Source organism: Trichosurus vulpecula, chromosome 3, assembly GCF_011100635.1.
Source record: "Trichosurus vulpecula isolate mTriVul1 chromosome 3, mTriVul1.pri, whole genome shotgun sequence".
Taxonomy (NCBI): Eukaryota; Metazoa; Chordata; class Mammalia; order Diprotodontia; family Phalangeridae; genus Trichosurus; species Trichosurus vulpecula.
The window spans coordinates 264,309,044-264,321,958 of NC_050575.1; the positions used below are offsets into that span (position 1 = coordinate 264,309,044).

The 12,915-nt window shown below is 36.8% G+C and overlaps 1 protein-coding gene across 1 annotated transcript in view; it reads left to right on the plus strand.

Annotated features, from left to right (window-relative positions):
• The window catches only part of PLCB1 (phospholipase C beta 1), a 908,098-nt gene that overhangs the window by 712,988 nt on the left and 182,195 nt on the right, over window positions 1–12,915 (plus strand). Inside the window, exons 13-16 of the mRNA XM_036749135.1 lie at window positions 1,408–1,492; window positions 3,255–3,432; window positions 9,432–9,502; window positions 11,434–11,530. Coding sequence (XP_036605030.1) covers window positions 1,408–1,492; window positions 3,255–3,432; window positions 9,432–9,502; window positions 11,434–11,530 — 431 coding nt within the window. The remainder of the gene's footprint in view (window positions 1–1,407; window positions 1,493–3,254; window positions 3,433–9,431; window positions 9,503–11,433; window positions 11,531–12,915) is intronic.

The window sequence follows — 12,915 nt, forward strand, 5'->3', positions numbered from 1 at the left end:
GGAGAAGATATGGGAAAATTGGAACACTAATACATTATTGTTAGAGTTGTGGACTGATCCAACCATTCTGGAGAACAATTTGGAACTATGCCCAAGGGACAATAAAACTGTGCATACCCTTTGATCCAGCAGTAGCACTACTAGGTCTGTATCCCAAAGAGATCATAAAAAGGGGGAAAGGACCTACATGTACAAAAATATTTATAGCAGTTCTTTTTGTGGTGGCAAAGAATTGAAAGTTGAGGGGATGCCCATCAATTGGGGATTGGATAAATAAACTGTGGTACAGGAATGTAATGCAATATTATTGTTGTGTAAGAAATGATGAGAAGGCAGATTTCAGAAAAAAAAAACTTTATATGAAAGAAAGACTTACATGAACTCATGCTGAGTGAAGTGAGCAGAACCAGGAGAACACTATACACAGTGACAGCAATATTATGTGATGATCAATTATCATAGACTTAGCTCTTCTCAGCAATACAACGATCTAAGACAATTCTAAAAGCCACATGATAGAAAATGCTATCCACATCCTGAGAAAGAACTATGGAGTCTGAATACAGGTTGAAGCAACACTATATTTACTTGTTTTTTTTTTCATTTCTCATGGTTTTCCCCTTTTCTTCTGATTCTTCTTTCACAACATGACTAATGTGGAAATATGTTTAACATGCCTATACGTGTATAACCTATATAATATTGCTTACTACCTTGCGGAGGCAGAAGGGAAAGGAGGAAGAGAGAAAAATTTGAAATTTAAAATGTTATGAAAATGTTGAAAAGTATCTTTACATGTAATTGGGGGGGGGAATAAAATACTATTATGTGAAGAAAAAAAAGGAAGCCATCACTGTAGTTGGAATGTGAGGCAGGCCAAGCAGACAAACCCAACCCAATCCAATCCAATCTAATAAATATGTACTAATTACCTGCTAGACAAGGCACTGTTCCTGGTGCTTGGGAAATAAAGGCAAAATGGAAATCTACTTTCTGCCTTCAAGGAGTTTATATTCTACTGGATAAAGAAGATTTGTATGAGGAAAGAGAATCTTTCCTTTAGCCTTTAAAATTCTCCAAAGAAGCAGCTGTCTATTCCATTATTGTGTATGTACAGCCCTTTGGTGGTGTCAAGGGACCATTTATATGCTTTTTGTATCATTTGCATTCTGTGAGATATCACCAAATCAATACAGTAATAGCACAACAAATTTAGGTGAATAAAAGGACCTAGAATGAGATGATACATACGATACACACACACACACTTATATAGATATAGATATAGATATAGATATAGATATAGATATCTTCATATGGTAAAGATATGAGAGTTCTTCATATCCAGACAGCAACTGAAATAAACATCATGGTTTTTCTCTCTCCTTCTCTCTCTCTCTTTTTTAGTCCTAAACAACAAGCCAAGATGGCAGAATATTGCAGACTAATATTTGGAGATGCACTACTTATGGAGCCATTAGAAAAATACCCAGTAAGTCATTTTGACATTTCTCCTTTGAGATACAGAAACCTCCTATTTTTTTCTTGGAAGAGGGAAGAAGGGGACCCAAGAAATGTGTTTCGTTATTTTGATTCTTTCTTCTGTAACCCTCCTGGGAGGATAGGACAAAAGAGTTTTCCTTTTCTATTTTCCCATATTCTCCTTTACAGCTAGACTTGTTTTTGGCTGAACTGAAGAACTGCTTAGCACACAGAAGCAGCCAACATAACAGCCAAAAGAAGACTCTTCAAATGAAAATAACCAGATCTTCTTGAGAAGTGTATATTTGCGCTGAAGGGTGCAGATGGTAGAGTCCCTGTCCATGTGTTGTCTCCTCCTCACTTCTCCATCATCATCATCATACCCCTGCTTACTATGGCAATGTGCTGAGTTGCACAATACTATAGTAGCATCAGCCTATCTTTAAGAGAAAGAGTAAAAATTATCTCCCCCTTCCAACCATAAAAAGAAGCAAAGCTAACTGAAAGATGCCCTAAGTTTCATTACCCCATTTCTTCTTCTTCCAGTATATTAACATCTTAAGAATGACTTTGTATCAGCCCACTGTCCCCTAGCAATGGGATATGAAGGAACAACAATTGTTTAAACAGCATATCTTCTGAATAACTTACACAGATGATTCTTGCCACTGGTGGCTAATAGCTCATGCCAAATCGATTTTATCAAGCCAAACTGGTTTTCCTATTAGAATGAAATGAATGAACACTTGCCAGTTATTTACTATGTAAAAGGCAGCATGTCATAATGACTAGGGAATTAGCCTCAAAGCCTGGTTTCAAGTCCTATCTCTGAAACATTCCGGTTTCTAAGACTTCACAAGTTTTAGGTAACTCTGTAAAATAAATTGCAAAAAGTTTCTTTACCTAGGAGTTCCTTATAATAGTGAAATCACTGATCTAGTCCTTTTTTGATATTCTAGTCTTACAGCGTGTCAGGCATTATGATAAACACGTGAGATGTTAACTTTCAAAGTGAGAAATAAAATTACTTTCCTTAGAAATGTTAGGGGGCAGCTAGGTGGCGCAGTCAGTAGAGCACCGGCCCTGGAGTCAGGAGCACCTGAGTTCAAATCCGGCCTCAGACACTTGACACAAGTACTAGCTGTGTGACCTTGGGCAAGTCACTTAACCCCAATTGCCCTGCCAAAAAAAAAAGCAAAAAAAAAAAAAAAAGAAATGTTAGTCTTAATTTCTGAGTTTGAAGATAGTCTGAGGTCAATGGATCCATTCACTTACTTTCATTAGGCCCTGTATCAGGACTCTCCAGTTTAGGATGTTAATCACAATATTGTAGTAACTCTTCTGAGAAGGTATTCCTTTAACTTCATTCATCAGTGTTTACCAATTCATCTGACCAGTGTCCCTCTATAGCCCTCTATAAATAACATCCTTCCTTCCTTGGTGGTTTCTAGATGATAACAGCTTTGTTCTAATGATTGCTAATCCATTCACATTTGCTCAGGCTTCCTTCACCAAATTTGGTAAAGTGATGGTAAGACAACAATAATAGAAGACTTCCCTTCATATGAAGATGGCAACTGGCAATTGGCAGTACTTTGGGGATGCACAGAGATGTCCAATTGTTTGTTTCTTTTTTTCATCTCTTTTACAGTATCACACTTGCTGCTGTTAAATCCTAAGATATTGCTTGGCAATTTGGTGGAGTGGAGCATGCTAAGGTGATTGTGTATATGTGTGAGTGTGTTAATGTACTCTCTCTTTTTTTATATTAGCTTGAATCTGGAGTTCCTCTTCCAAGCCCTATGGACTTAATGTATAAAATTTTGGTAAAAAACAAAAAAAAATCACATAAGTCTTCAGAAGGAAGTGCCAAAAAGAAGCTATCAGAGCAGGCATCCAATACTTACAGTGACTCATCCAGTGTATTTGAACCTTCATCTCCTGGAGCAGGTAAATCACTGAGTCATAGAATATTACAGGAGAAGGCACTTAAGGGAATCATTTCTCACAGAACTCATTTTTTTTGTAGGTGAACAGAGACCCAGGGAGTTTAAGTAACTTCATCTGTCAATCAATACTACCTAATAAAGGGGAACCAAATGTTTGATACTTACAATCACACACATCTCAAAAAACAGTTTTCTAATTTCAAATCATTAGCAATAATTCCTGTTCATGCCTGTGTGCACGTTTGTGTGTATGGGATTCGCTGCTCATTGGTGAGGAGCAGTGTCTGCCCCTATGTACAGAGCAAGGAATTGCTGCCCCTTACATACATGTGGATACATATACATACATGAACATCCCTGCAGCCTCCACACCCTCCTTTAACTTGAGCATTCAATGAACATTAATACTCCCTTTTAGGCATTTCCAGAAAAAAAAAAAAGCAATTGATCTTTAATGTAATTGCTGAATTTCAGGCTCCTTTAGAGAAGCAATTACCTAAATAATGATTAGAATGTCGGACCCAAAGTATGATCATTAACTCTGGAAGGTGACTTGAATCTTATTTGCATTTTACAGTTTTTCCAAAGTGAAAAAGCAGAAAAGCTAAATGAATTATCTATCGAGGCTATTAGGACATGATTTACAACATTCATTCTTAAACTTGGAGCCCTGTGCCAAGCCACTGGCTCTTGTAGTAAATTTTCTTGGCTCAAGGGGAAAGAAGAGAAAATGGTGACCCAGTTCCCTTGGGCTCTGTATCATCTAGACTGGTTGGCAGTACATGAGCCTTTGCTATCAAAGCAAAATTAGTAGCCATCTGAAAAGGAATTCACAAGGGGTCTTCTTTGGGCTTTATGGGTGTCTAAGATACTTACTCTAAAGATCTATTTATATAACATTTATTTTAAATGTCTACTCCTTTAGTTTTTCTGTTTTAGGTCCCATTTGGCCATTTTGGGTTCCATCGTTCTTTCTTATTAATAAAATGCTTGTCACCAAATGTTAGAATATTTGTTGTCAGCGTTCCTTCAACACTTTTATTATATATTTCCTCCTCTCTCACCAAAGATATTCAAATGTGGGTTTTGGGGGGAGGAAATGCTGTTTGTTCTCAATGAGGACTCTCTTTAAGCATTTGAAAGTGAATGGCTTTCACAGGCTACAGATTTCCTCCTAGGAAGACCTTACCCTGTGAAAGATACCAGCTAAAACAACCAGTGCTTCATGTTTACGTGGGTGAAGATTTTTTACCATCTGCTCCTCCCACCATTAACTAGGTTTCCTTGGTCTTAATAACTGAATGCATAACATAAATAATGAATTTCACAGGCAGTGAACATGATTGCTTAATCCAGAGAAAGAGCAGCAATCTGTTAGTAATTCGGTAGATTTCGTAAACCGGCCCCTAGCTGGTTGTGTAACAGCTCCCCCCCCACACACTCCATGGAAATTTTTGGACTTTTGAATATGGAGGTAGGCCCATAAAACAAGAACATTGCTTACTAATTTGGCATTTAGATGGTGGATTTTATCTTAACTAGAAGCACACATAATTTGTAAAGCCTGAAATAGGGTTGGTTCCATGGTTTTACTACAGACCTTATTCCCACTAACAGCTGACTATCTTTGGGAGACATCAGCCAGTTTTATTTACTTCAGCACTTCAAAGATCTGTGTTGCCCTGATATGAGGTAATCATTCTATCAAAGAAGATTATAAATACTCTATCATTTGGGAAAGTCACTCTTTAAGAGTTTCTATGTTAAAAAAAAAAGATTATCTATGGATGAGGCATTAGGTAGGCTAGCTTCACAACAACTGACAATCCGTGGCTAGATTTGTAGTTTCCAGCTTGGCAGATCCTGTAAGTTTTGACTCTAATGCCTTAGCCTTCCACAACCCAGCCCATCTTTGTCTCATCCTTAGGACTTTACGCATGGCAGAGAAGGGCAATGGAGGAGTGGGAGTATATGGGTCAGTGTCACGGGTTTCTTAAATAACTGAGATCAAAGGATTTAGAGGTCTACAGGAACAGAACATCCAGTACAAACCTTTCATTTAATAGTTAAAGAAACTAAGGCCAAGAGAGGTGAAGGTGACTTACTTGAATTATGGGCATGTATATAGTAGGCCACTGACATGATATCTGAATCCTCAGATTCCAAATCCCATGGTTTTCCACTACAAGACACAGTCCCCCTTGTGGCCCTCATTTTGATCTTGGATTCCTTTTTAGCCTTCTTCCAGAGCTGCAATGGGGAAAGCAATGATTCCTATTTCACAGCTATTACTCTCATGGGATGAGCAAATCCTCCCTCCAACACATGAGCCTAGGATTATTGTTGGTTATTAAGGGTGAATAATCCATCTTCTTATAAAGTCCTTTTATGGGATTTTCTCAATAATTTTGATAATATAATTAAAAATTAATCAGGTCAGTTAATATTAAAAATTAGGTGAGAATTTTGGGGTTCAAAAAAAATTTCAAGTACCTATTTGACTTAAACTACTTTTTGTTAAATGTTTAAGTTCCATAATTCAATAGACGTTAACATGGCACCAACCACAGAGCTGACTGTTGGCAAAAGGGGTGGAGGTGTGGTTGAAGTGGGTAGAGATACAGAATTTAGATAAGACACAGTCCTTGCTTCTGTGGAGTTTGTGGGAGATCAACATTTGTTCCTAGGTATAACACTTTCATTTGGAAAACAAGTATGTTTTATACTGGTGTATATGCTCTATTACCTGATTAATTCTAGAAATCTTTTTCATTGTATACAATACACTTTATGTGTGCATATGTATACATATACATACGTGTAATGTATATAACTATACCACATACATGCATTGTATTATAGATACATGCATGCAATACATAATGTATGGGTAGGTATGTGTATGTAAGCTGTTTATGTGTATTATACTATGTGATATATAAATATATAATGCATTGCTATATATGTATTATATACATGCCTATGGCATATAGACATGTGTGCATATATACATTATATACCTATATATATATATATATGTGGCATATACAGATGTGTTCACATATATGATATATGCAGATATGCTGTGTATATATGCATCCATGTATGTTATATACAGGTACCGATCATACATGTGCATATATATGTATATGCCTAATGCAGATCTGTATGTGACAACAAACTGTGATTTCACCCATATGGGGAAATCTAGTGTAAGCCCCCTCCAGACATGCAGAGTGGCAGCCTGTCTGTAATTTAGAGAATGGCTTGGGGCAGAGATGAAATAAATTGCACATATGTCTTAGGATTTGAACACAAATCATCCTGTCTCTGAGACCAGATCTCTATCCATTATAGCATGCTGCTTTACTATTTGGTAATTATTTATTCAGTGAAAGGTAATAGCTATAGACTTAAAGGAGACAGCGACACCATTTGTTTTTTACGCAAAAGCCAGCTCTTGCAGAGGAAGTCAGAATAGTAACAATATATGCCTTCCCATCATTTGGTTTCTGCTCCCATCTATTGGGCATTTTATGCAATGACACCGAGTTAACTGTCAGAAAGGCAGTAATACAATTAAATAGTCTGTGCGGGGTTAGGTTCTCTCTATCTGTTTTTGGCCTAAAATCTGATTTCCTGACCAATAGTACTCTTTAAAAGCCAGATCTAGGGCCATAGAAGCTCTTAAAGAATCATCTTGTCATCAGTATTTCAGCACAACTGAAAATTCCCTGGAAGAAAACAAGACATTTGAATTACCATACATCAACTAAATATTTTTAAAAATTGAGTTTGGATAAGTTACAGTGCTCTGCCTTTTTATTTTACTAACTATACTCAGAATTTCCAAATACTATTGTATCAATTATTTTTTAATTATTGATTTGTTTTATATATCTAAAAGACAAGTTGCCCCATCCAAATGAACAGGCTAAATCTTACTGTGTCATGATAGAATTAAGTTTGCATTTTTATAAAATTCTAGTTCTAGTCATATTGATGTTACAACCCCTTCCAACTAATGTCTTGGTTGGAATGGTTGAAATAAATGACTTCTGAGGCCCCCTTCTAGGAGAGGAGAAAGAAAATAGAAAAAGAAAGGAAATTAATTTGACTCTTCCCATCTTAAAAGTTTCTAATCCAAATCAGTCATCAAATACCTATGATATCTAAGGCCATATGGTAGGTGATGGGTATACAAAGACAAACTCAGAAGTAGTTTGTTCACACAAGAAGCTTACATAACATATACGTTCTAATAACACTTTGGCTGCGTCCATGTCAGGTAGGAAATCAAGATTAAAAAATGTGTCTCTTTAGTATCCCTTAAATACATATAGTACATATTTAAGCAGAAAAACATTCAAAGGATAAAACATTTTATATATTATAGTTTTAACTAAGATGGGCGTAACTGGGTTTTTGCCCCCAAACACCAAAATTAAAGGGGACTTCCAGCACTCACTTTTAGCAGCCTGACTCTGGCACTTATTTATCAAGAATTGGTTAAAATTGGTGTACCTTTCCTCCCAAAACTCTCCCATCATCTCAGTCTTCCCCATACCAGATGAGTTCCTTTTAAGTCCTGCTCTACTGACAACCAGCAAGATGGTGTCCTGGGGTCTCTGTCTCGTGTCTCCCAAAGGAATTTGTCTTAAAATGTTATTTGTCCTGCATTTCAATTAAGCTTGTCCCAGATGCCAAAATGAATCTAGAAATCACAAAATTGGAGAGTTAGAACAGACCTCAGAGGCAATCTAGTCAAACCCAAACATGAAAGGAGTCCTCATTGTAACAGCTGACAAATAAGTTGCCCAGCTTATGTCTGAAGTCCTCCAAGAAGCAAATATCCACCACCTCTTGAGGCAGCTTGCAGCTCATTCTATTTTTGGACAGCTTCAATTATGAGGAAGATTTTTCTGATATCAAGTCTCAATTTGCCTCTGCACTTTCTTCCCATTGTTCCTGGTTCTACCCTCTAACAAATCAAATCACTTCTCCACATGATAGCCCTACTGAGTCTTTTCCCTGTGAGAACAGGCTAAGTGTATTCAATTCCTTCAACTGGACTTCTTATGTCATGGACCCTAGGCCTTTCACTATCCTGGTTAACCTCCAGTGGATACTCTCCAGCTTATCAGTGTGCCCACAACTGAACAAAAATACTGCAGATGAAAGTTGATGACAGCAGAAAATAACAGGACCATTACTTCCCTATTCCTAGACTCTATGCCTTCTAATGCAGCCTGAGATTACATTAGCTATTTTGGCTCCCACATCACCCTGCCAGCTCATATTGATCTTGCAGACCACTAAAACCCCCAGATACTTTTCAGAACAATTGTTGTCTATCCCTGCCTTCTCCATGGAGTACCATGGCACTTAGAGTTCTCTTACTACTCCTACTTATCTTGGGTTTCAACTCCCCATGAGTATTTTTGTTCTGTCATTTCCAGGGCAAAGGTTGGTCTGTTTTGCAGAGAAAACAGAAACAAAATAAAGATAAGCAGCTGTGCCTTCTCTCCATTGTCATTTAGGACCAATAAGCTTCCTATCCCTTCTTTGATATTTTTTTCCTCCCTCAATATAGCTTTTAAAAAGAAACTAAACTTTGTTTTCCTTAGCTTCCCTTGTGAACCTCTGCTTATTCTGAGCTTTGAATTCCTTACACTGTTTTTGCAGAACCGTGCCATCCATATTCCTAATATTCATTTTCTGATAGCTGGTCTTGCTAGTAAAATAGAAAAAAAATATAATTAACTTTTAAACTTCACAAAATTCATCCTAACATTTAGAAAAGTAGCATATTGCAAGTGGCTGACAACGTTGTCCATAACTAAACCTTTTTTAAAGGGTGTCTTTAGTCAGAGATACGTCCTTGTAGCTCTATAATGAATTAAAGAAACATGGAAACCAAAATAAATCCTATTACAGAGTACATGTAATCTTGAATGTTTTTAAGGTATAATTTGTTGTTCTGTAATTAATATATTACAGGAGAAGCAGATATAGAGAGTGATGATGATGACGACGATGATGATGATTGTAAAAAGTCTTCAATGGATGAGGTAAGCAGATCTAGTTTGGACCTGATGTGAGCATGTTATTCTGTGACTGGAGATGATGTTAGATAGTTGTCCACATCTTCATTCTTAAGTCATCTTCCGCCATCTAGTGGTAACAAATGATACAATCTTTTTTGAAAATCACTAGTTTTGTTTGAAATCGATGTTACGGAGTAACACTTGGGCATTGTAAAGGGCTGTATGGTAGAAATGAATTGAGTGCTATTCTTGGAGTCAGAAGGAACTGGGCTCAAATCCCACCTCTAACACTTACTTGTGTGACACTGATCAAGGCACTTAATCTCTCAATCCCCCAATTTCTCATATGTAAAATGAGAGCATTGGACTAGATGATCTCTATGCTCCTTAAGAATTCTAAATCTTTGAGTCCATAACCCAGGCAGATGGTGATTGTGAAGTCTGTAACTGCCTCACAATAGCCAGAAGAGTCATCCAGCATTGTGTGTTGGAAAGCAGATTAGAAAATCAAGGCTACCAGTTGTCAAATCCAACCTCATCCCATATAAACTTAAGGTTAAGCAAAGAAATCAGGTATTAATGCATTTGAGACAATATACTACAGTATCACTGTGGCACAGAGGCTGCATTAATTTGCCAGGGACATAGAATAAATGCCCTCTCAGGTTCTGTGCATCTCTAAGATTGTGAGGAATCTGGGAAAACCCAAGGCATGGAAAGTCAACTAGGATGTTAGGCCCCAGAGTAAAAATAGCAGGACTGTTTTTTAAAAGATGTTTGAGCATCAGTTGTATTGTTTAAGGGCAGACTTAATAGAGAGACATGTAAAAGTGGTTCCTATTATTTAAAAGGACTACAGAATATGGATCAATTCACAAAGACCCAGAATCAAATATTAATAATAACTCATATTTACAGTCCATTTTTGTAAAAAAAAACTGATGAATTCATAAAAATTAGTAGGGAGATGCAATTTGGAATTTGGAATTTTATGAGTTTTGGAAAGGAAACAGCTCAGAGATTACTTTTTAAATGTTCCAAATTCCCACAATCTCTGTTTTGTTCCATTGGGGGGAGGAGGGGAAGACCAGACCATCTGTGTAATGTTCCTTCATTAGACTCAATGTCCTCTAATAACTAATTCTTCAAGTTATCTTACCCTTTTGATCTTTAAAGTGCCTCAACCAATTTGTATCTTTGAATTTAACAGAAAACAGAAAAGGAAAAGAGGGGATAGTGTCAGATAAAATGGTACAAACTTCTCATTTATCATCAACATGTAGTGATAGGTGACCAGTCATTTCAGTAACATAGAAAGTGTTTTAACAGTTAGAACCAGAGTACTTAGTTATATTTCAATATAATTGGTTTTCCTCATAATACTATGCATTTTATTTTAAGTATCGAAAAATGTAATTCTGAGGAGTTCATAGGCCGCCCAAGGGAGGCCATCACACACACCCACAGACACACACAGAGACCCAGACAGACAGACAGACACACACACGTACACACACACACACACACACACGAACACACACACGCACACATGCACGCACACACGATCAAGAATCCTTGTATGGGAAGCAATATTTGTGTTATGATGTTGCCCAGTTATTTTTTAAGCTGGAGAATGTGAACTGGATTCTTCAAAAGGAAGTATTTTTTCCTGCTCCTTACCCAAAATTAGAGGATTGTATCAAATGTATCTATTGAGATCTGCCAATCTAGGATAGATAGCATTGTACTATTAAATTTCTAATCTTCCTTTAAAGATGAGATCTTTCTGTTCTTGCTACTTTAAGATATTTCTGAGTGAGGACTAATACTCATATAGCAAAGGAGGCACCGTTTGTCAGTTAACAGAAGTAAACGATGCACATATTTGAAAAAAAAACTGTTCTCTTGCATATAAAACTCCAAAATTTGAATCATTATTTTATTCCTTGCTCCAGGGCACTGCTGGTAGTGAAGCTATGGCCACAGAAGAAATGTCCAACCTGGTAAACTATATACAACCAGTGAAATTTGAGTCATTTGAGACATCAAAAAGTAAGTTTTTTGGTTGATTGTTTATTTTTCCAGAGAGAAGCCTCAATGTGGCCAGTAATGATTATACTTGAAACACTGAGTAATTGGACCAGCACATGTTATACTCAGAATAACTGCCTGATTCTGATGGTAGTGTTATTTAGAGATACCATGGATGAGACTCTGGTTAGTCTTAAATAAAATCCAAGGAACAGAGATACCATTAGCAATACATAGTCAGTGCTATTCAGAAGGAGCACTTATCAACCCTGTCTACACAACCGAAAAATATTTGATTAATTTGGTGTCTTCTCTTGCCCTAACAACTTAGAGGGAATCAATGTATGAGCTATCCAATGCACTGTGCATAAAATTACTAACCTAGACCCTGAAAGGTGATTTGTTCTCCTTCCATATCTATAGCCATACTAAAATTTGTAATTTACCAAGCTCTCATTTGGTCATGCCAAGTTTTTGCACACTTAAGAGACTGTGCCATCAGTCTTCATATCTTGTTTGTTCTGGAAAAAACAAGTATATTGACTAGTCGTAGATTTAGCTTTTCAATAACCTTCGTGAGCATAAAAATACCATCTTTCCTTTCAGAAATTAAGGAGCCATTTTGATCTGGTTCTCTTTTTCATTTGTCCAAAATGTAAGATAAAATCAGTACCAAAATGTGTTTTTCCTCCCAGGGTTTCTCTGACTTTCAGGGTCCACTAGCCCTAATGGGCATTCTATCAGTAAAGAGGATCTAGAATTCCTAAAAACTAAACTAACTAAAAACTAAAACACTAATACATATATGTCAGAAAATTATCACCAATACAGCCCACTGATTTTCTCTATGCTTCACATTTCATTTGCTAGGCCTTGGTACAGAATACCTCAAACTCCCCAACAGGGAAACTGATACATAAGCAGACACCGAAGAACAGGTGTGCTGTACTCCTGTGATCAAGACCTACCTCCCTTTGTACTCCTTCCTCTAACACTATAAGTCTGTATAAACAATATGACAACGATTAGTCTCTGATACTTGCCAGGAAAACTTTGCTCAACTTGATTTTTATTTGCTGACTAAAGACAGTCCAATGATTGGACAGGGGTGGTGCACTCCACATGGTTATTTATTGATGGACACTACTGCCTTACTCTCCACAACTCCATTACCCTATCTTCTTTGATGTGCTGACATTAACAAAAAATGCTAGGGTGCCAAAAGCTACACTATAAGTCACTACTTCAATTATATTGGTACCAGCTTGCTAAAATTATATTAGTCTAATGGCTCATTTTCTGTACCTCTACACTAAATAAAATAATTTCCAAATCAATACATTAATAATTTTTTTTATATTTTCAATAATTTATTCAGAAATGTCTCTTGATACAAGCATTTTACA